Source organism: Phacochoerus africanus, chromosome 14 (assembly GCF_016906955.1).
Source record: "Phacochoerus africanus isolate WHEZ1 chromosome 14, ROS_Pafr_v1, whole genome shotgun sequence".
Taxonomy (NCBI): Eukaryota; Metazoa; Chordata; class Mammalia; order Artiodactyla; family Suidae; genus Phacochoerus; species Phacochoerus africanus.
The window spans coordinates 22,195,465-22,219,039 of record NC_062557.1 but is presented as its reverse complement, the minus strand read 5'-3'; the positions used below and the strand labels follow the sequence as shown (position 1 = coordinate 22,219,039).

General features: G+C 39.6%; 1 protein-coding gene across 1 annotated transcript in view; it reads right to left on the bottom strand.

The window, feature by feature from the left end:
- Nucleotides 1–681: 681 nt before the first annotated feature.
- Nucleotides 682–23,575, bottom strand: part of TOP2A (DNA topoisomerase II alpha) — a 28,102-nt gene continuing 5,208 nt past the window's right edge. The window contains exons 11-35 of the mRNA XM_047758215.1: nt 21,842–21,980; nt 19,816–19,973; nt 19,386–19,511; nt 18,967–19,077; nt 18,717–18,822; nt 18,518–18,627; nt 17,897–17,989; nt 17,115–17,229; nt 16,890–17,011; nt 15,159–15,307; nt 12,072–12,303; nt 11,786–11,920; nt 11,472–11,672; nt 11,099–11,294; nt 9,575–9,666; nt 9,321–9,485; nt 9,114–9,197; nt 7,619–7,801; nt 7,222–7,312; nt 4,445–4,597; nt 4,075–4,198; nt 3,916–3,959; nt 3,384–3,524; nt 2,495–2,694; nt 682–1,786 (exon numbers count right to left, since the gene is read on the bottom strand). Of these exons, the coding sequence (XP_047614171.1) occupies nt 1,658–1,786; nt 2,495–2,694; nt 3,384–3,524; nt 3,916–3,959; nt 4,075–4,198; nt 4,445–4,597; nt 7,222–7,312; nt 7,619–7,801; nt 9,114–9,197; nt 9,321–9,485; nt 9,575–9,666; nt 11,099–11,294; nt 11,472–11,672; nt 11,786–11,920; nt 12,072–12,303; nt 15,159–15,307; nt 16,890–17,011; nt 17,115–17,229; nt 17,897–17,989; nt 18,518–18,627; nt 18,717–18,822; nt 18,967–19,077; nt 19,386–19,511; nt 19,816–19,973; nt 21,842–21,980 (3,399 nt within the window). The 3' untranslated portion in view covers nt 682–1,657. The remainder of the gene's footprint in view (nt 1,787–2,494; nt 2,695–3,383; nt 3,525–3,915; nt 3,960–4,074; nt 4,199–4,444; nt 4,598–7,221; nt 7,313–7,618; nt 7,802–9,113; nt 9,198–9,320; nt 9,486–9,574; nt 9,667–11,098; nt 11,295–11,471; nt 11,673–11,785; nt 11,921–12,071; nt 12,304–15,158; nt 15,308–16,889; nt 17,012–17,114; nt 17,230–17,896; nt 17,990–18,517; nt 18,628–18,716; nt 18,823–18,966; nt 19,078–19,385; nt 19,512–19,815; nt 19,974–21,841; nt 21,981–23,575) is intronic.

Here is a 23,575-nt window from a genome sequence, read left to right as displayed (position 1 = left end):
CAGCAATGCAGGATCCAAGTCTCATCTGCACCTACACCGCAGCTCACCGAAACACTGAATCCTTAATCCTCGAAGCAAGGCTAGGGATCAAGCCCACATCCTCATGGATACTAGTCAGATTTGTTTCCACTGCACCACATGGGGAACTCCTGGCCTGGGAATTTCTGCATGCTGCACGGGTGGCCAAAAAAAAGTTTACATTTATAACTATTTATTGATGTAGGGCCAAGGCCTTTGGAGTGTTAAGGAGATGACTTTAGTACCTATGTTTAAAATCCCAGGAAAAACCTGGTGTTGATCTCTCAGACCTTTCACTATGGCCAAGAGCTGTCAGGCACATTAGAAAGGGATCAGAATGGTCCCCCAAACTATTTTACAGTGAATAGTCAAGAGGTATATATTTTATTTTTATTTTTTTGTCTTTTCTAGGAATGCACCCACAGCATATGGAGGTTCCCAGGCTAGGGGTCAAATCGGAGCTATAGCCACCAGCCTACACCACAGCTCACGGCAACACTGGATCCTTAACCCACTGAGGGAGGCCAGGGATCGAACCTACAACCTCATGGTTCCTAGTCAAATTCGTTAACCACTGAGCCATGATGGGAACTCCAAGAGGTATATATTTTAGATAAAGAAAGAGTATACTGCAGGGGGAAAAAGATGGGCAAGAATCATGGGTTGAGATGTTCACATTTTATTAAAGTACAAAATTGTTGGAATTAAGCTGAATAGAAAAACATAGCAAATATTTACAAAAACATTGATAATACCACTCAAGTCACACACATGTAACAAATACAGGAAGGTCTTAAAAAAGTTGACAAGTGGAAAATCTGGAGATTTCTCAAAATAGATAGAACAGTTAGTTCACTGCTTGGTTTGGCATCAACGTAATATGTAAGATCTCTGGAGTGAATGTTGTCCCCACTCCCTGTGATCTAGCGCCGCCTAGAAATTTTGATCTTTGGGACATTCAGACTGAGGCAGCCAGAGGGGTTAAGTCAAGAATTGAGATAATCTACGTTATGGTCTAAATTTCTTCATCCTGTTGACTGTGTTGAGGCTCTGTAGACACAGTCATGGTTTTTGCTCAACTTCTGTTGATATTCAGATGGATGCAAAGAACATGAACAATTTTCACTGCTTCAACAAAAATTCAGCAGATAAAAGGCTGAGAGGAATATTTGATATTGGAACTACATAGAGTCTATCTAATGGAAAATTATCTACACAACTAAGATAAAATAGAGATTTAATCATGCCTAATCTCATATATACTGAATGTAGGCAGAGTAGAAACTTTTGGGTCAAAATGCTCTAAGTTTAGTTTAATGAATGGTCAAAATACATTATGCTGAAGTGACCATAGAACTATCTCTGGAGGCCAGAAAAACTTAAAATCAGATTTAAAAGGAAAACAGACTCAATACATACACAAAGCAGAGAAGAAAACAACGCCCACAAGACAGTCACGACTTAGACAGTATTAGAAACATTAAGGGCCACTTGGGTTCTACACACTTCACTTTGTGGTTCTGAGTTCAACTACCTTCCCCAAACTCAACTCGCAGGGGAGGAGATTAAGAGGTTCAGGTAACTTTAAAACCAGTCTTGGGCTCAAAGAGGCCATTACTTAAAAGAATCACCTCACATCTTAAAACAGATCATCTTCATCTGATTCTTCAAGGTACTTAATTGGCTTCTTGGTCCGTCCAGATTTTGCCCGAGAAGCCACAGCCGAGTCTAAGTCCAGATGGAAGTCATCGCTCTCTGCCTTGGGTTTCTAGAAAAGAAAAGCCCAAGTAATTCGCAGTGTCAACCTGACAGCAGAAAGTCAATGCAAGAAACGTTTTGACAGACTATACCTCAAGGACTTGTCTATTATCTTTTTTTTTTTATTTTTTATTTTCCCACTGTACAGCAAGGGGATCAAGTTATTCTTACATGTATACATTACAATTACATTTTTTTCCCCCAGTCTATTATCTTTTTTTTTGTCTTTTTGTCTTTTTCTTTGTTGTTGTTGTTGCCATTTCTTGGGCTGCTCCCGCGGCATATGGAGGTTCCCAGGCTAGGGGTTGAATCGGAGCTGTAGCCACCGGCCTACACCAGAGCCACAGCAACGCGGGATCCGAGCCGCGTCTGCAACCTACACCACAACTCACGGCAATGCCGGATCGTTAACCCACTGAGCAAGGCCAGGGACCGAACCCGCAACCTCATGGTTCCTAGTCGGATTCGTTAACCACTGCACCACGACGGGAACTCCTATTATCTTTTAATAAATAGTTAGAAGAAGATCCAAGGCAACTCCCTCGTTGACTAATTATCGGCACATTTAACTTTTTACAGCTACATCACATCGAGTAAAAGGCATAATGGATTATGAGATTAAAATTTATTTTCTTAAAAATGTGCCAAATTATTAGGAGCAAAGCTTGGTCGTGTGTTTCAGAACATCTACAGCAAAGGGACTGACTAGGATAAATACCTTGCTTGTGACTGCTTTAGAAATCATTTTCTCGAAATTAGAGTCGGAATCATCAGAAGTGGATGGCTTCCTTTTGCGGCGACCCTTAGGTTTGGGGGGATTAGGCTTTTTAGAGATATCAGAATCCAAGTCTGGATCCTTTTTGGCTCCTTTCGGTGCAGCCCTTTTCTTGGCGCCTGTAGTAGAGGTGGAAGACTGACCTGCAAATCAACACAGACATTGATCATGGCCAGTCGTAGATGAACTGTGGGGAATTGCTGGCACTGAACTTTGTTCAGCACCCTGCTGACTGCTTATGTTTACCATAGGAAAAGACAACCTAATAGAGGTGAAACTATATTAGAGAATCAAAGTTATTCTTAATCTGATTTTTTAGGGCCACACCCATGGCATACGGAGGTTCCCAGGTCACACTGGAGCTGCAGCTGCTGGCCTACACCACAGTCACGGGTGACACTGGAGCCGAGCCTCCTCTACCATGTCTACAACTCATGACAATGCCAAATCCTTAACCCACTGAGTGAGGTCGGGGATCGAATTTGCATCCTCACAGACACAATGTTCGGGTTCTTAACTCAGTGAACCACAATGGGAATTCCTAATAGGATTTTTTTTGTAGGTCTAAGCTTCATGTTAAACATTTGCAACTGTTTGTAAGGCCTATCATCATAGAAATAAGCTAAGATAATGCTTAATGTTTTAAGAAACATGCTATTTTTAAACCTTTTGACTAGCAATTTTGATGCTAAAGACCTAAAGATTTGTTTTCATTTGAAAAAGGCTTAGTTTCAATAACAATAGTAAATCTGGGGAATAAAAAATTGAAATTGACTGGTAGTTGCTGGTTAGTTAATCCCAATATTAGCCCATCTCAAAGATTTAGGCTCACTTTTTGCTGCTGTCTTCTTCACTGTCACGTTCTTCTTAGAAACAGGTTTTATAGTTTCAGTTACAGCTGGGAAATCAGCAACCGGAGAGCTTGGAGAAGGCGGTACATTGTCCTTGGCATCGTCGGTGTCAAAGTCCGAGACTTTAAATAGGAAGGAAAAGAGTCATCTGAGCAACATGTGAAAATCTGTTTACTGCTTTTGTCCCTGCTCTGAATTCCTAGTTAAACACTAAGTCTTAAATAGTCTCTTCTGGAGTATTTAAAACTCATAACTTCGTTCTAATTTCTGGCTTTTTCGTCAGCAAATAATTATTTTTTTGTATCTCTGATACCTAGCAAGCACATCACTTTTAGTATATTAAATGTAGAAATGATTTATGTACAAAACTAAACCTAACAACATCAATGTAATGCTAACAAGAACACACATATATTCTCAAAGGAAGGACGTGGATAACGTAGTCTGGATGGGAAGCCCGTTGGACATGAGTGCGCTGGTCGAGCAGATGTCTATTTTTACCTAAATACTTACCTGGCGGGGTACTTTTCTGTGGCTTCGGTTCTTTGTTAGTATGTCTAGAAAAAAAAATTAACATCCTGATAACAATTCTAAATGTGTCAAAGAACAAAGAACATACCATCTACTACTGTAAACAAACATGATAAAATCCGTAATAGAGAGAATACTTACTTAGGGGAAGTTTCGGCCTTTTGTGGACTAGTATCTGGTGGAACAAAATCTTCATCTCGAGTTTTTTCATCAGAATCTGAGAAATCTTCATCTGAATCCAAGTCCACTGTGAATTTGGTTTTCGCTATTAAAATATACATATACAAAGAATCAAAGAGGATAATAGAAACATTTAATCCATAGACTAATATAACAATTTGTGAAGATCATAAGCTTTTCTAAAAGATGTTTTAGTTTCTCAAAAATTTAATATAACTGCTGCTATGAGAAATTTAATATAATTGCAGCAGTTTCTGGGATTAACTGCCCTGAAATACATTGACTATTCAAATCTTTCAACATATGCAGCCTGTTCTTCAGTTTTCCTTACCTGCTGCTCTCCGTGGCTCTTTTTCTCGTGGAGGGACATTGAAATTACTTTCATCACTGCTTATATCTGATTCCGAATCAGACCAGGGGTTTCTCTTCTTTGCTTTCTTAATTGGTTTAAATGGCAAAGTAGTTTGTTTCTTTGTCTTGGTACCTGGAACAGGGAGATAGGAATTATCCACACCATCTATCTATCACCCATCCATCCTCCAAACAGTTATTGAGCTCTGTGCCGGTACTCAGTGGTGAACATGATGGTGAATACAATGGTGAACAGAAATGGACGTAGTCCCTCTTCCTGTGGAGCTTATAGCTTTGTCATCTAATCCTATAAATAAATACAGTGTGTTTACATAGGGTATGTAGGGCTTTTCCAAGAAAGAGATGGGGGCTTGAGCTGAGATGTGAAGTTTAAATAGGTAACTAGCTAAAAGGAGACAGATGATGAAACATTCCAGTTCATGTACAAAGCCCTGTGAGAAAACATAGTGCATTTAGGAAACTGAAAGAAATCCATTATGGCTGGAAAACAGAAGTCTGGGCGAGAGTGGCTGGTCTTATTTAGGATTTAGTTCCTGTTGGGGTTAAGAACCCGACTAGTATCCATGAGGATGCTGGTCTTATCTCTGGCCTCGCTCAGTGGGTCAAAGATCTGGCTTTTCTGCAAGCTGCGGTGTAGGTTGCAGGTATGGCTCGGATCTGGCATTGCTGTGGCTGTGGCATGGGCTGGTAGATGTAGCTCCAATTTGACCCCTAGCCTGCGAACTCCTGTATGTCACAGGTGCAGCCATAAAAGGAAAAATAAAAAATAGGTGCAAGATCAGGGAGTTCCCATCGTGGCGCAGTGGTTGACGAATCTGACTAGGAACCATGAGGTTGTGGGTTCGATCCCTGCCCTTGCTCAGTGGGTTAACGATCCGGCGTTGCCGTGAGCTGTGGTGTAGGTTGCAGACGCGTCTCGGATCCCGCGTTGCTGTGGCTCTGGCGCAGGGCGGCAGCTACAGCTCCGATTCGGACCCCTAACCTGGGAACCTCCATATGCCGTGGGAGTGGCCCAAGAAATGGCAAAAAGACAAAAAGACAAAAAAAAAAAGGTGCAAGATCAATAGAAGGTTATTGTAGAAGTCAAGGCAATGGAGACAATTCAAAGGGAAAATGGCGAGGACCAAAGCTTGGGGGGCATTTAATGGCTGAGTAAGAAGTTTAAAGTCATTAAGTCTTGTTAATTCTTTTCCCCAAATGTCTCTCACACCCACCCTTTGCTATTTATTTCCTTCATCGAGGCCCAAAGATGAGGAGGACTGTCTCCTTATTGGTCTGTATAGTCCTTTCTTCATATTCTAGTCAGTATCTATTCCATATTTCTTAGTTGAATCCAATCTTATTATCCTCCTCCAACAACTTGGTAACCCTCCCTAATCTTGTTCAACTACTTTCCAATAGAAACCCTCCCATTCTCTTGGAGGGGGGGGGCCCTTCTCATTGTCCTCTACACATTATATGACTATTTTCCTTCTCCTAATCTGGAAAACCTAAATCTTACCCAATATTTACGACTCTAACCAAGTTTTACATCTTTCACAAAGCCTCTATAATCTACATGTATCCACACTGACATCTCACCTTGCTCTAAATCCCTACAATAGTTAGTATGTATTGCTTCACCTTCTTTCCTTTCTTTTTCTTTTTTTTTGTCTTTTAGGGCTGCACCCTCAGCGTATGGAGGTTCCCAGGCTAGGGGTCGAATTGGAGCTGTAGCTGCTGGCCTACACCACAGCCACAGCAACACAGAAACCGAGCCACATCTGTGACCTACACAATTCACGGCAACGGTGGATCCTCAACCCACTGAGTGGGGCCAGGGATCGAACGTGCATCTTCATGGTTTCTAGTCTGATTCGTTACCCCTGAACCAAGATGGGAACCCCCAGGTCTCCAACTTATTTTCCTGTTTTCCCACCTTGTCTGTCAGCTCCAAAGCTGAGAAATGACAGGAACTCCCTCAATGGAACAGTTTAAATGGGTAAATTTGGTATGTGAATATCTCAACGAAGATGTTAAAAAAAAGTAGATACTCAGTAAAGGCATAATCTGTTTAATTTACTGAGTGAGTGTTAAATAATATCTGAAGCATGGTATTGAACTCTCCAGACAATATAACGTGACTAAGATGTGGGCACTGCCTGCAAGAAGCTTTATATAGGAATATACATGGTTTTTTTGTCTTTTTTTGTCTTTTTTTGTTGTTGTTGTTGTTGCTATTTCTTGGGCCGCACCCGAGGCATATGGAGGTTCCCAGGCTAGAGGTCCAATCGGAGCTGTAGCCACCGGCCTACGCCAGAGCCACAGCAACGCGGGATCCGAGCCGCGTCTGCAACCTACACCACAGCTCACGGCAACGCCGGATTGTTAACCCACTGAGCAAGGGCAGGGACCAAACCCGCAACCTCATGGTTCCTAGTCGGATTCGTTAACCACTGCACCACGACGGGAACTCTGGAATATACATATTTTCAAACCTCCTAACTGGCTGGAAAGTGAAATCTAATAAACTGAGCATTTTCTTTAGATTCTAAGGAGGTATTTCATTACAAAATGATCTCCTCCAAAATAAATCAAATTCCAAGGACAACATTAGGGAGGTTCAAGTACACTTCAGACACAGCCCTTCCTGACGTTACTCAGCAAGAACTCAATGAACATCTATGTGGAATGTACTAGGTAACAAACAGAATTTCATCTCAACTCTATACCATTTTCCTCGACATGTTTTAATACCTGGTTCTCTTTTCTGTCTCTTCTCCAGTCTCTGTTTTAGACCCTCTACTTCCATCCCATCCTCTTGAGGGCTTCCTTCAGTATTTTCACTCTAAAAGACAAAAATGGCCAAGTTCTGCCATCTTATTATTTGGAATAATGTAAGGTCAAATATATATCTGGTCAAAGAGTGATTTTTTTTTTCCTTTCCATTTTGGTTAAGAGCTCAGAATAAAGGTAAGAGTATGACTTTTTCAAGATACTTAAACATTAAAAAAAAAAAATCAGGCTCATAAGAAAGGAGTTATTATTAGTTTGATAAATTCAAAACTATGGGATTGGAAATTTTATAATTAGCTCAATTTTAAGTTGAAAAATGCTTAAGGTATTTTATGGATAATGCTTTCAAGAGTATTACCTTGATTTTCTTTTTGATTTTCTTCTCTGCCTCTGCTTTCATCTCTACAGTCACTCGGGGGATGACTCTTTTTCCACATGGAGAAGGCAAAACTTCTGCCATTTGTGTTTTTTTCCCCTTTGCTTTTCCCCCTTTCCCAGGAAGTCCTATTTGTTCATCTTGTTTTTCCTTTGCTTCAACAGCCTATAAAAGGTTGATGTGAGAAAGCAATTTATAAGCTAATAAAGACATTACAGCATCAATGCTGCTTTAGAGAGACAGAATAAAAGGCAATGACTCAACCAATTTTGATTTATTACATTTTAAGATACATTTGTGATAAGCTGTTCTATAAAGTATACCACCAACAATAGTGAAGTTATAATTAAGGCACACTTTGAAAAATGTTGGAGATAGAAGATGGGGTTCTACACATGATTCTACTATTTAACCTCTGTGGATAAAATGGGGAAACTAGATTGAAGATAAAATACATACGTACATGTATACATATTTGTAAACTCAAATAAGAAATAAGAATGTGATTCCACTAATGTACACTAAACCAATCGACTGATTACAAGTCGGACTCCAAACTGAAGTGCAATAATATAAATCTGCACATCAAGCCTTTTCGCTTAGTTTGTGAAATACTTTTTCCTTTTGGTCTTACCCATAGCATGTGGAAGTTCCCGGGCCAGGGAATCAAACCCCCGGCCACAGCAGCAACCTGAGCTGCTGGTAACAGCACCAGATTCTTAACCTCCTGGGCCACAAAGGAACTCCTAAAATACCTTTTCTTATGTTAAGATGTTGAAGAACAAACAATATTAGCAATTTTGGTAACAAGGGATCTTCTGAAACTACCAATTAGCTAGCCCTGAAGGAAACTGTCTTTGCCCTTTTTAGGTTTACTTGGAGGGACTGGGTTGGTGTTCTTCTACCCAGAATTTAAATTCTCTTTATCTCCTCAGTCCCAATAGGTCAAAAAATCAACTCCTGCCCTTTCTCTTCTTTGTCCAAAAACTTCTAGCCAGAATGTTTCCTGGCATCATTTACTTTATTCTAACTAGTTCCTAACAATCTGTTATTTTATGTTATCTTGCAATGTTTCCTCTTGCCTCCTTACTCTTTCCATTGCTAATTGTGAAATTTCTTGACAAAGAGGTGCATTGCTGGAATATGTTATTTCATTAGTAAAAATTCTAACATGGGTGTTATCATTTTTTTTTTTTTTTTGGTCTTTTTGCTATTTCTTAGGCCACTCCCGAGGCATATGGAGATTCCCAGGCTAGGGGTCTAATTGGAGCCGTAGCCACCGGCCTAAGCCAGAGCCACAGCAATGCGGGATCCGAGCCTCGTCTGCAACCTACACCACAGCTCACGGCAACGCCGGATCGTTAACCCACTGATCAAGGGCAGGGACCGAACCCGCAACCTCATGGTTCCTAGTCGGATTCGTTAACCACTGCGCCACGACGGGAACTCCATAACATGGGTGTTATAAACTACACACCTCCAGCTCTTCAATAAAAGCAGCCAAGTCTTCTTTCCACAAATCTGATGGACTCTTTCTCTTTAATGTTTCTAGTTCTTGCTCCTTTATAAGTTAGAAAATTAAAGAGTTAACTTATGTGTATAAACAGCATTTTCATAAAGCACACAATTTACTTTCACTGCTAGAATACAACTAAGCAATGTGTACTATCCATCAACAACTCACTTTTTCATTTCTTAGTTTGCACAGTTCATCTTTCTTTTCCTTGGTTAGATACCAAAGAGGCATATCAAGAAGGTAGTTGAAGGTTGGTCCAGAATCTGCTACAGAGTCACTCTTGTCAGCTTCCTTTTCATTGTCACTTTCTTCATTTTCTTCTTCATCTGGAACCTACAGGAGGAATTAAAATGTAGCTTTAATAGAAAATGTGAAACACAGACATTAGACTTTAACAACACAGAAAACGCTAACCAAATTACCTTTTGCTGGGCTTCTTTCCAAGCCTTCACAGGATCCGAGTCATATCCCCTCTGAATCAGAACTTTAATTAATTCTTTCTTAGGCTTGTTTTCTATTTAAAACAAATATGAACAGAGATAATGGTTTTAAGCAATATTTTAGGAAAGGGATAAGGATTTACAACATTAGGTCAAAAGATTAAAACTGGAAATTAAACTGTCCTCTTGCATAAATTTGTACATTCTAGTGGATAACCAAGTCTTCTCTCTAAACCACTGACAAATGTAATTACCACAAGGGGGCAGTCAAATCATACATGAGGCTGTGATCCAATGGTAACAGAAGACAATCAAAACCCTTAGACTGTTATTGACTTCAGTTATACTCCCTGGTCTTTATAAAGTGGGTGAGTTTTTAATGCCACCCATCCCCATCCAAACATTGATTTCTCTTGATTATGGTCCTCTATAATGCATTTGTTCCCTGTTTTCTATAGTACCCCTCTTCCAATGTCTACTACAGTCAATTTGTTAGACTTTGGGGGATATTGAGAGTCACTAGCTATAACAGAATGAGGTTCGGAGTACCACCTTTCAATTAACTTGACATAGGTCACGGTTTTAGCCCCTCTGTTTTTATTCCTCAAGAAGGCTGGACAGTCCCTATTATTTCCTAAATTTCAGTCAACTAAGTATAATCTTTACCTTTTACTTTTCTATGAGTCATATTCAAGATTACTCATTTTAGCTTTGTCTTAAGCAAAATCATCTGTGAAATCAGGGGACTAATACAGCACTGTTACTGTATTTAAAAATATCCACGCAGGGAGTTCCCGTTGTGGCTCACTGTGTCAAGAACCCAACTAGTATCCACAAAGATTCGAGTTTGATCCCTGGCTTTGCTCAGTGGGTTAAAGATCTGGTGTTGTCGTGAGATGTGGTGTGGGTCGCAGACGCAGGTGGGATCCTGCGTTGCTGTGGCTCTGGCGTAGGCTGGCGGCTACAGCTCCGATTAGACCCCTAGCCTGGGAACCTCCATATGCCACGGGAGCGGCCCAAAGAAAAGGCAAAAAGACAAAAAAAAAAAATTAAAATTATCCTGTGATCACTACTAATTCATGTTGTCATGCTTTGGGATTTAATACTATAAGCCAAAGTTATCTGGCTTTCTTAGCCCTGGCCAGAGTTGAGCCATTTCTTTTAACCTTCCAGCTTTAGTCAAAATTATTTTCCTCCTGGTTACTTAAACTCTGACATAGGTGCTTTTAAGACACGACTTTTTCAGGGACCTCTTCTAGCTCTTTATTCTCTTCCTGTTTAAAGGCTAACTAAATCTTGATTTCTAAAGATGCTCAATTTAGGAAAAGCTATCTCTTTCAAACTCTAAATGCTTAATTAGGTATTTGAAAGAAAGGCTTATATGCAGACAGCAGAACTAAATGGATTTTGCCCTCCCTCCCCACCATTACTCTTACTAAAAATGTTTAAAGGAAGTTAAGCATGATTATAATTTTAGTACAGGCAGTTATTGTTCTAAAAACATACCAATGATTATTTTGCCATCTATTTTTTCTAAGATAAAGCGAGCCTGATTGTTCAGTTTAGCAGATTCAGCACCAAGCATTCCCAGAAGCCATTCTTTTCTTAATCCATAATATTTAAGCCTGAGTTCAAAGAAGTCTCTTAGAATATCCAACACTGTGTCGTATTTCTTTAAACAGCCTACATGATCAAAAAGCACCTAGAAAAGAAAAACAAGATTAGAGCCAACAAATAGGTAAATTGGCTAAGCTTTAATCATTTAAGAGAAATTATTTTATTCTTTGAAAATATAAAAGTAGACTAAGATACCCTTTTAAAATACATATTATTTGTTAATATAAGTGGAAACATGTATTTCTCATAAAACAAGACACACCATAGAGTTGCATGTGAGACTGGTTTGCAGTTTGAAGACTTTGTGTAGTCCGACTCTCTCTGCCTCTGCCAGTTTTTCTTCAGTCATCTTCACAACAAACTTCACAGTGGTGTCTGTGTGGTACTCCCTATAATCTGTTATGAGAGGGGGTGTCTTCTCAGTGCCATTCAACATGGGCTCTAGAACCTGCTCCTTATATGTCTAAAGAAAGAAACAAGCATTTCGTAAGTTTCTAAAACACAAGCTCCTGAACATTCAACAAACATTAATACAAAAATTGTTTCCCTGATCTCAAAAAATAAACCCATAATTACCTGGGTCCATGTTCTGATGGGAAGCTCGGAGATTTCAATAGTTGTGGAATTAAGAATAGCCACTTCACCACTAATCACATACTGATTTGGAGCCAGCTCTTCGATAGTACCTTTGAAGTTCTTGTAACTTGGAAGCTAAATATTTTAAAAAAGAATGTTTTCTGAATGTGCTACTAAAAAGCAGAAATCAAAATAGCACTAAACAATAAATCTAACATTAAAGCATGAAATAAATTTTACATTGGTGTTCTCTTTAAATATATCATCTGCTGAACTGAATAGCTACCATTGGCAAAGGTTCTTCTCCATCCATCAAAAGTCTGATGTTGTTCACAACTTCACGCACATCAAAGTTGGGGATTTTGCAGGACCACCCAGTACCAATTCCTTCAGCGCCATTTATCAGCACCATGGGTATAATAGGAATGTACCATTCAGGTTCAACACGTTGGTTGTCATCATATAAAAACTTCAATGTGTGATCATCTTTTGGTGGAAATAACAACCGAGCCAAAGGACTAAAGAAAACAAAGAATGTTATTTTAAAAAAACATTGGCTTTGACACAACTTTCATGGAAAGAACATGACATGTGTTATCTCAGATGCATACATGAAAACTGCCTTGACTTTAACATGCTGACTAGTATTCATTTATTAATATTTATTGAGTGCCTTCTACATGCCAGGCACTGAATATATAAAGTCCCAGCCTTCAAGGAGCTCAGTACAAGGAGATATTCTAGTACAGAGAGATAGCCAATGAATGGACACATTGTCAGGTGGTGTGGGGTAAATGCTAACATAGAAAAATAAATTAGCTAGGATTGTCCCAGCGCTTCCCCCACAACCTCAGCTCCAGAGGGTCCTAAGGAATGGTAGGTACCTTCGGATAGGATAACGTTTGAGCAGAGAAGAAACAGAGAAAGAGCCATGTGGGTAACTGAAGAAAAAGTATTTATTGCAAGCAGAGGTTCCAATTAGTCAGAGGCCCTGAAGAAGTATGCTTGGCATGTCTCACTATAGGCAAAGAAGCCAGGTGTGTTTGGAGCCAAGACAGTATGAAAAGGAATCAAAAGATTTGGTGAGTGGAAGCACAGGGCCTGGTTTGCTAAAATAGGGCTTTAGTTTTTCTCTGAGTGAAGAAGTTGAAAGGCTCTGAATCAGAGTAACCTATTCAAAAAAATTAATCGGCTGCCAAAACAAAGAAAGATGGTAGACTGTGACGCTCCATGTGAATAAAGTGAATGGGGTGGCTTAGCATTTTTCCAATGCAGAGCCCATAAGATTTGTTGATGAATTGGATACAGTGTGGAGGAAAGGAGTCAAAGGCAACTCTAAGTTTTTAGCCTGAGAATTAGAAGGATGACATTCCTTTTTTTTTTTTTTTTTTTGCTTTTTAGGGCCATACACATGGCATATGGAAGTTCCCAGGCTAGGGGTTGAATCAGAGCTGCAGCCCCTGGCCTACACCACAGCCAGAGCAATGCAGGAGCTGAGCCAAGTCTGTGACCTACACTACAGCTCACAGAAACACTGGATCCCGACCCACTGATTGAGACCAGGAATCGAACCCACATCCTCAGGGATACTAGTCAGATTTGTTTCTGCTATGCCACAATGGGAACTCCCAGAAGGATGGCATGCCATTCATTTACTGAGCCAGGAATATTAAGGATGTGATTTTGGACTTATGTTTGCAATACTTATTAGACTTCCAAGAAGTACATGTTGGGAGGGAGGCTGTACAGAAAATTTAGAGGCTGGAGTTCCGTTGTGGCTCAGCAGACCCCACTAGTATCCATGAGAATGCAGGTTCAATCCTTAGCCTTCTCAGTGGGTTAAGGATCCGGTGTTGCTGTGAGCTGTGGTGTATGTCACAGACATGGCTTGGATCTCATTGCTGTGGCTGTGGCGTAAGCTGGCAGCTGCAGCTCTGATTTGTCCTCTAGATTGGGAACTTCCATTTGCTGCAGGTGTAGCCCTAAAAAACAAAAGAACAAAAACAAATATATACATATATATTTAGAGGCCAGGGCTGGAGCTATGGGACTGGATGTATGAGGTATGATCCACAGATGGGAGGGCAGTATAGTCAGTGTAAAGAGATCTGATGACAAAGCCCTGGGGCAGGCTGGTATGGGGAGATGAGTAGGAGCCAGCAAAGAAGACTAAGAGGGAAGAGAACTAACAGTCTGGTGTCTTGGAGGACAAAGAACAAAGAGTTTTAAAGATGAATGATTAACTGTATCCTATGCTGTTGAAAGGTTGAATGACAGCTGAAAACTGACCATTCATAATGTACATTCCATAGACTTGTAAAGGAAGTAAAATTTCAAACTTGTGTTTAAGAAGAATCAAGTTGTTTTTTATTCGGACTCAAACTCTACAGATGGGTTTCTCAACCTTGGTACTACTGACATCTTGGGTCAGATGAAGGGTGCTGTCCTCTGCATTACAGAGCGTTTAGCAACATCTCCGGCCTCTGCCCACTAGATGCCAGTTCTATGGCTCCCCTGGTCATGACAATCAAAAATGTCTCCAGATATTACTACATGTCCCCTGGAAGGCAAAGTCTACCCTGGTTAACAACCACAGCTTCATAGGAGAAAAAGAGAAGAAAATATAAGAAATGGGAGTAAAAAAATTTTATGATTTGGAGTTCCCATGTGCCTCAGCAGGTTAAGAACTAGGCACGCCACTGCAGCGGCACAGGATCCCTGGCCTGGGAACTTCCGCATGCTGCGGGTATGGCCCACAACAACAACAACAAACCCACCAAAAAATCACAGAACAAAAAAACTACAAACCAAAACCAAAAAACAAAGCAAACAAAAAAGCCATTTATAATCTGCCAAGGAAACAATACTTCTAAGAGACACAAAGTTCAAGCTATCAAACTGAAATGGAATTTTGACTTTCTGCTCATTGCAAAGAGTAGCATATTAAACTTTAATAAATTCATTAAAAAAAATTAATATCCGGGAGTTCCCGTCATGGCGCAGTGGTTAACGAATCCGACTAGGAACCATGAGGTCGTGGGTTCGGTCCCTGCGCTTGCTCAGTGGGTTAACGATCCGGCGTTGCCGTGAGCCGTGGTGTAGGTTGCAGACGCGGCTAGGATCCTGTGTTGCTGTAGCTCTGGCGTAGGCCGGCAGCTACAGCTCCGACTCGACCCCTAGCCTGGGAACCTCCATATGCCGCGGGAGCGGCCCAAGAAATAGCAAAAAAAGACAAAAAAAAAATTAATATCCGAGCATCTGCAACAAAGACATATTTTCTGATTAACTGAATTTAAAAATTTTTGGTCAGCTAAATGTCATAATACTTCAAAAGTGGAAATGGCAATTCACTGAAAATTGGAAGCATACCCACCTGAGCATTGTGAAGATGTATCGAGGACTAGCAGAATCCTTGCCACCATGCAACCTGGTACCAAACTGACCAATGGGCTGTAAGAGGTTCAGATTATTGCTACCCACAAAATTCTGAGCCAAATTGATAATGGTCATCATAAGTGACATCTGGGGGGGGAAAAAGATTCATTAATCTTATCTGTAGGCTTTTAATAATAACTGTCTGATAATGACTATGCTTCACTATACTCCTGTAAGATTTTATGAAATATAGATCTTTATTGGCTTTTTACATATGAAAACATAACAGAAGTAGTATCTAAACCCAAGACTTCTGTCTCCAAGCTCTGGGCTCTTGCCTTACATGGTTTTTATCATCTGACTCAACCTTAAAGGCATAGCTCTTCTCTTCACCCTCAGCAGAATGAAATATTTCCTTCTTTGTGTTAAAACATTTTGCTCATTTCTATTCTAGCATGTTATCAACTCTATTCTACCATTTTGTATGTGTGTGAGAGAGAGAGAGAGAGAAAGAGAGTCATATGGTTAAACTGTGATTTAAACTCCTTAAAGGTAGCAAACATATGATTTATTTTGTACACTTGGTAGATGGTAAGCATTCAACAAATGTTTACTGTGTGAACATTTATTTACTGAGTAGCCCATGTATATATTTTTAATTTTTTTCTTTTTTAGCTACCCCATGGTATATAGAGTTCCTGGGCCAGGGATCAGATTCAAGCCACACTTGCAACCTAAGTTGCAGCTGTGGCAATGCTGGATTCCTTAACCCACTGTGCTAGGCTGGGGACCGAACCTGTGTCCCAAGACACCACCAATCCCATTGTGCCATAGCAGGAACTCCTAGCTGCTATATTTTGATTGAAAGCGACAAGCAAGGCAATCATTACCTTTAAAATTCTAGAAACTTACAGGCAACCTAATTCTTTAAAATTGTTTTACATCAATGCAAAAAAAGCAACTTCAATCACAAAATTAAAAAATGAATATTAGGAGTTCCCATTGTGGTTCAGTGGTAACAAACACCACTAGTATCCGTGAGAATGTGGGTTTGATCTTTGGCTTTGCCCAGTGGGTTAAGTATCCGGCGCTACTGTGAGCTGTGGTGCAGGCCGGCAGCTGCAGCTCTGAGTCGACCCCTAACCCGCAGACTTCCATATGCCACAGGTACGGCCCTGGAAAAGCAAGTAAACAAACAAAAACAAAACCAATATGTATGTTTGTACAAAATCAATTCAGACATATATGAAAAACTGGAAAGTTGCCCTTTCCAATTCCTAGGGATAACCAAAGTTAACAATTTGGAGCACATCCTTCAATTATTCCCCTCACTTGACAATAGAACGTGGACATTCTTCAGTGTTAGCACACATAGATTTACTTAAGTAAATCTGATCCCATGTATAGATGTGTCACAATTTATAGCAATGTTCCAATTGATGGACATTTTTCATGTCTAAATTGTGGCATAACAAAGTTATAGCAAACATTATTAAACATCTTTGAATATAGATCCTTGCATGTCTTTTGATTATAGTATCCTTATATTATTTTTATAAATAGATTTGTAAGGTCAAAAAATAAGCACATTTTACAGTTTGATATTTTTCACCAAATTGCTCTCCACTATGGATATACCAGCTTATATTTTCACCAACTGTTTGGAGACTGACTTTGCAGGTATTTCTGCTATAATGCTTTCTGGAAATATTATGGATTATGTATTTACCTCACCATGATGATAAGAGGACATTTCAGCTACTGACCCAGCTAACTGGGCCACCTTCACTTCTCGCTTGTCATTTCGTTTGAAACATGTAAACAAAACTTTTCTCTGTCCCGGTTTCAAACCTTCAAAACAAAAGAAGTGTAAATATTAATATCCTCAATTTAACCATTTCTGGGCATTGATTTCCATGTTATAATAAAAATAGACCAATAAATTGAAACTCACCATCCACCATAGATGGGATAGATCTCTCATTATCAGAATTTGAGAACAGGATAAGTTCCTTGTTTATGAAGTCATTGTATGTCAGATATGTGGTAGTTTGCCCATACAAGTAATCCTGAGAAACCAAAGAGTGTTACATGATCTAGTTAAAAATAAAAAATATCACTGGTCATAACAATGATTAAGACAAAAATAAAACAAAGGCATTCCTTAGCACTGTTATTTCCACGAAAAAAAAATTTTCTTTTTTTGGTCTTTTTGCCTTTTTAGGGCTGCAGCCGCAGCATATGGAGGTTCCCAGGCTAGGGATTGAATCAGAGCTGCCGGCCTACACCACAGCCACAGCAATGCCAGATCCAAGCCACATCTGTGACTCACACCACAGCCCATGGCAACACTGGATCCTTAACCCACTGAGCGAGGCCAGGGATCGAACTTGCATCCTCATGGATGCTAGTTAGATTCATTTCCACTGAGCCACAATGGGAACTCTCTCCATGATAATTCTTAAGTCCCTCAAAAATAAAGAATTATGAAAAGTATTTTATATGTTTTAAAGACAAAGCGAATTTAACTGCTGCACAATTAGAAAAAAATGCATTAACTTTCTAGTTTCTTTCAGGTTCAACACATTTATGCAGGTGTCTAAATAAGGATATATAGTTATCTATTATTAACATTTCTAGTGAAATAACTATTCAGTAACTTTAATTTGCTCTGTCAATTCTAAAAGGTCAATAAATAGTACATTTCGTGGGCTATATTAAAAAATTTTTTTGTACCTCAGGAAGGCCAAGTAACTTTCGTTGCCGTCTATCTTCCATGAAATGCGTTAACCATTCCTTTCGATCATCTATCTGTTTTTTGCTAAAGGCCTGCAAATTAGAAGATGAAAAAGATGTCACTGGTAGACAGGTTCCAAGTTATTTCTTCTATAAGAAATTAACTAATAAACAACAAAATCTCAGTTTTTTAAAATATATGGCTCCTTTCTCTGGAATATGATTACTGAAAACATTCTACTCTCTCTCTCTCTATATATATATTTTTGGCTTTTCTGTCTTTTTAGGGCTGCACTCGCAGCATATGAAGGTTCCTAGGCTAGGGGTCTAATCGGAGCTGCAGCTGCTAGCCTACGCTACAGCCATAGCAATGCCAGATCCAAGCCGCATCTGCAACCTACACCACAGCTCACAGCAACGCCGTATCCTTAACCCATTGAGCAAGGCCAGGGATTGAACCTGCAACCTCATGGTTCCTAGTTGGATTCGTTTCTGCTGCACCACGATGGGAACTCCTCTACTCTATATTTTATTACGTGAAAATTTAAATGTTTGAAATGACCAGTTAAAGCATTGATCTCTATAACCAGAATGTATGTGTGAAATATAACTCAAACTCACCAGGCTGATTGCAGCATCATCTTCAGGACCGGAATATTTGAATTGGATACGATGTCTTTTCATATCTGCAAAGTATTCTTTAGCTTCTTTTGATGTGCTGGTACCCAAACCTACAAAAGCAAGAAAAGCAAGCTATTCCATATAATCTTATGCCATGGTATATAACAAAACGAGAAGTTCTATGAGTTTCATTACAAACCTTTGTAGTATTTGACTTTCCATTTTTTATGATTTGGTGTAGAACTCTTCCATTCTTCAAATTCAGGAAGGCTATAGAAAGCCATTTCTTGCTTGTTTTTAGATACCTAAGGTACAAAACATATTGCTGTGGGTTTCTATACTGCTGGGGTCCTTGCATACCACCATATACCACTGGGGTTATATGTGTATCTAGGGTTGAGGAGCAGGGCCTTAAAATATCCATTACGTAATCTTAGAAGTTAGTATACCTTTACAATGGGAGTGATAAATTCCTCCAGGAAACGATGTCGCAGAAGAGAGGGCCAGTTATGATGGATAAAGTTAATCAGCAAGCCTTTGATATGGGAACCGTCTTGGTCCTGAAATATTTGGAAAGCCAAAATACAAAAGAATTGCTTAGAAACTAAAATAAATAAATAAATAAAATTACGAAGGACGTACAGATAATTTCTCAAAATTTTTTCTATCGGTATTTTAAAAAAAGGCTATCAAATTCAGACACACTTAAACCGTACATTTAATATACACGTAATATAAACATAATATATCTGATTAGATATGAATTAAAGGTAATGAATACAGCTTCAGGTTAATTATTTTCTTTCAGGGCAGGAAAGTAATGCAATAATAAGACAGGTTTAATTTAATCATCTTAAACAAATCTGACCTGATCTGTCATAATCATTATCTTCCCATAACGTAGAGTCTTCAATGAATCTTCATCTTCATAGTTTTTCTTGTATTGAAGACCCACAATCTTGATTATATTGTTAATTTCAGCATTTTCCATTATCTGAAATGGACGTACAGCAAAAAAAAAAAAAAAAAAAGGTAATATTTTGTTTATAAACTCTAAAAAAAGAGAGAAATAAAATAGTATATGTTGCTTGGGTTTTCTTGAACTCTAATATTTTGTTATTAGCCTATACTTCAGTAAGTCAGAAAGATCTGTTAAGATATGCTACAATGTACCTAATTTCCTAAAATAACAACTAAGATATATTTCAGAACACTCAATGAGAGAATGAAATATGAGCATGAAGTCCTGCATTACAGAACTAGATTGAGATTCTAAAGATAGTTTTTTTATATTCTACCTGTTTATGAGAAGCTTCTCGAACATTGAGTATTTTTCCCCTAAGAGGGAAAACTCCGTATTTGTCTCTCCCAACCACACCAAGGCCTGAAACTGCCAAAGTTTTGGCTGAGTCTCCCTCTGTCAGGATAAGTGTACACTCAGTGGAATTTCGGCCCCCTAAAATAAACAAATTGATATTAACACATTTAGTTCAACCTCAAATACACTAACTCAGATATGTGATAAAATGAAAATAATTTATAATTCATAAAAATTGGCTTGGGGTAAAATGGAGCTAAATAATTAGATACATATTTTAGCTAAAATTCTTTTTTTTTTTTGCTATTTCTTTGGGCCGCTCCCGCGGCATATGGAAGTTCCCAGGCTAGGGGTCGAATCGGAGCTGTAGTCACTGGCCTACACCAGAGCCACAGCAACGCGGGATCCGAGCCGCGTCTGCAACCTACACCACAGCTCACGGTAACGCCGGATCGTTAACCCACTGAGCAAGGGCAGGGACCGAACCCGCAACCTCATGGTTCCTAGTCGGATTCGTTAACCACTGCGCCACGACAGGAACTCCCTAAAATTCTTAATAAAATCTTAGTTTCTTAGATAAATCTCTCACGACAATTATCCTGCTGCTAAACACTGGTTTGATTATATTACATTATTAGTGTTATATTTTTGTTTTTTAGGGCTGCATATGGAAGTTCTCAGGCTAGGGGTTGAATCGGAGCTGCAGCTGCCAGCCTATGCCTCAGCCACACAGGATCTAAGCCACATCTGCATCCTACACCACAGCTCACAGCAACACTGGATACTTAACCCACTGAGCTGGGCCAGGGATTGAACCCACATCCTCATGGATACCAGTTGGGTTCATTCCCACTGTGCCACAACGGGAACTCTTACATTTAATATTTTTGTTGATGATGGGGTTTAGGACATGCCACCCTCACGTAGGAGGTAACCTCCTTATACCACAAAGAATGGGACATTCTAATCCAAGATTGAGGGTCAAGAATCTGAATCTTAGCCTTGCTAATTTTCCCTAAGTTTATTCTATTTCGCTTATAATCTTTGTACTATCATATATTTCCACAACTTTCCATTCTTTGTCGAAGCTAGCATATAAAACACTTAGGTTTAACCATTTCTTTGGGTCTTCATTTCTTTTTTTTTTTTTATTTGTCTTTTTGCTATTTCTTTGGGCCGCTCCCGCGGCATATGGAGGTTCCCAGGCTAGGGGTTGAATCGGAGCTATAGCCACCGGCCTACGCCAGAGCCACAGCAACTCGGGATCCGAGACGCGTCTGCAACCTACACCAGAGCTCACGGCAATGCCGGATCGTTAACCCACTGAGCAAGGGCAGGGACCGAACCCGCAACCTCATGGTTCCTAGTCGGATTCGTTAACCACTGCGCCACGACGGGAACTCCCTTTGGGTCTTCATTTCTTTATAAATGTTCTGGTGTCACATGAAACTATATTTAATAAATTCACCTGCTTTTTTCTGTTTAATTTTCAGAGACAACCAGGAACCTAAGAAGGTCGAGATGACTTTTTTTCTCTTCTACATTAAGTAATAGATCACTGTATTATAAACATTCTTGTTTTATTTTTTTCTTTTTTGGCCGTCCCGCACTGGCATATGGAGTTCCCAGGCCAGGGATCAGATCCGAGCCACAGTTGTAACCCGTGGCTACAGCAATGCCGGATCCTTTAGCCTACTGTGCCCACAGGAAGCTGAATCCTCATCCTGGCGCTACAGAGATGCCGCCTATCCTGTTGTGTTACAGTGGAAACTCCTAACATTCTTGTTTTATACCCCCAAAATAATCATCTCAACATTATTTATAACAGCTAAAAAGTGAACATGACTTAAATGTTCATTAACAGGGGATTGGTTGCTTTTTAACAAAGTACAAATATTCTTTTGGATATTAATTGTCAAGGGAAAATACCACAGTACACTGTTAATGAATAAAACAAATAACTGAACTACGAGATTTAAAGTTTAGAAACATTATTAAATTTATACCTGCATCATTGGCATCATCAAGTTTGGGAATTCCTTTGATTCTGTTATGTTTTACAGCTGAACATTTCTTGTTTAACTGAACTTGGGCCTTAAATTTCACCCAGTTTAGGATGCTTTCTACAATACCACAGCCAATTGCCTGAAAATGAGAAAATTCATCTTAGGGAAGAGTTTTATCAGAAATTGAGACTACAAATGAGCCCCCATAAAAATAAAAATACTTTAAAGATGAAAAGAAGTAGAAAAATAATGGCTAGAGGGTGGCACTTCGTCCTGTCTTAGGTTATCACCACTGACGGAACTGGTTCCTTTGGGTTTTTTCACTCAGCAAATATTTACTGACTACATACTTATATTGTGCCAGATACTGAGCTACATGTTGGAGATCTTGTAACAAATTAAACATGGTTCTTGTTCTCTAGGTGTTTAGTATACAAGGAGGAAGACAGAGAAAATAAAAAGTTACAAGCATGATAAGTATTATGGGTAAGTGAAAAGCATGTTATATTTAGTGAGGTGTGTCCAGTGTTGTACTGGGACAAACTTAGTTAGGGGAAGGAGTAGAAATAGAAGGCAAAGGCTTTTCTGAGGAAATGACATTTAAGACTTAAAGTAGTTAGTCAGGTGAAAAGCATTTCAGGCAAAAAAACTAGCATATGAAAAAGCCTGAAGAGGGGGAAGAATACCATGTTTCTGAGTGTTTTTTTTTTTTTTTGGCTTTTTAGCAGCACCCTTGGCATATGGAAGTTCCCAGGCTAGGGGTTAAACTGGAGCTGCAGCTGCAGGCCTAGGCCAAAGCCACAGCAACTTGGGATCTGAGCCATGTCTGGGACCTACACCACAGCTCACGGCAATGCTGGATCCTTAACCCACTGAGTAAGGCCAGGAATTGAACCCTCATCCTCATGGATACTAGTCAGATTCGTTTCTACTGTACTACAATGGGAACTCCCCTGAGTAATTTAAAGCCAGTAGGAACAAACAAACAAACAAACAAACACAGGGAGTTCCCATTGTGGTGCAGCAGAAACGAATCTGACTAGGAACCATGAAGTTGAGGGTTTGATCCCTGGCCTCGCTCAGTGGGTTAAGGATCTGGCATTGCTGTGAGCTGTGGTATAGGTCACAGATATGGCTCAGATCCTGTGTTGCTGTGGCCCTGGCATAGGATGGCAGCTACAGGTCCAGTTGGACCTCTAGCCTGGGAACCTCCATATGCCATGGGTGTGGCCCTAAAAGACAAAAAAAAAAAAAAATCCGCAGGAGTGAAGCTCAGATAACATAGGAAAATGGTACAGAGATGAGGTTGGAAATGGCAGGGTTTTATAAGCCAAATTAAGAACTTTGGATTTAGATTTATGAAATCTAGTGGTTTGTTGAGGATTTTTACTAAACAGAAAATAGTTTTGCTTTTTAGGGGTGAAAGAGCTCCTTGTATAGAGCTCAGTGAGTATGGAGAGAACTAATTCAGTTTTGGATGTGTCCTGTGAAAGCAACTTTTGGCATTCATTGATTGGCAAGGAATTAGATGAGCTAAGTTCAGAAGTGATCTAAACTGGTGATATGCAATGGGGAAATATAGATGGCATATAGATGGTAATTAAAGGCCAAGGAAGAGTTGTTTTTTTATTTCCTGTTCAGAATAAGATGTGGGAGGAATCTTTTCTTCTGCAGAGATGAGAAGGGCAATGGAAGATAAAGCAAGGTGCTTCTATTTTTGATTTCCCTGTTGGT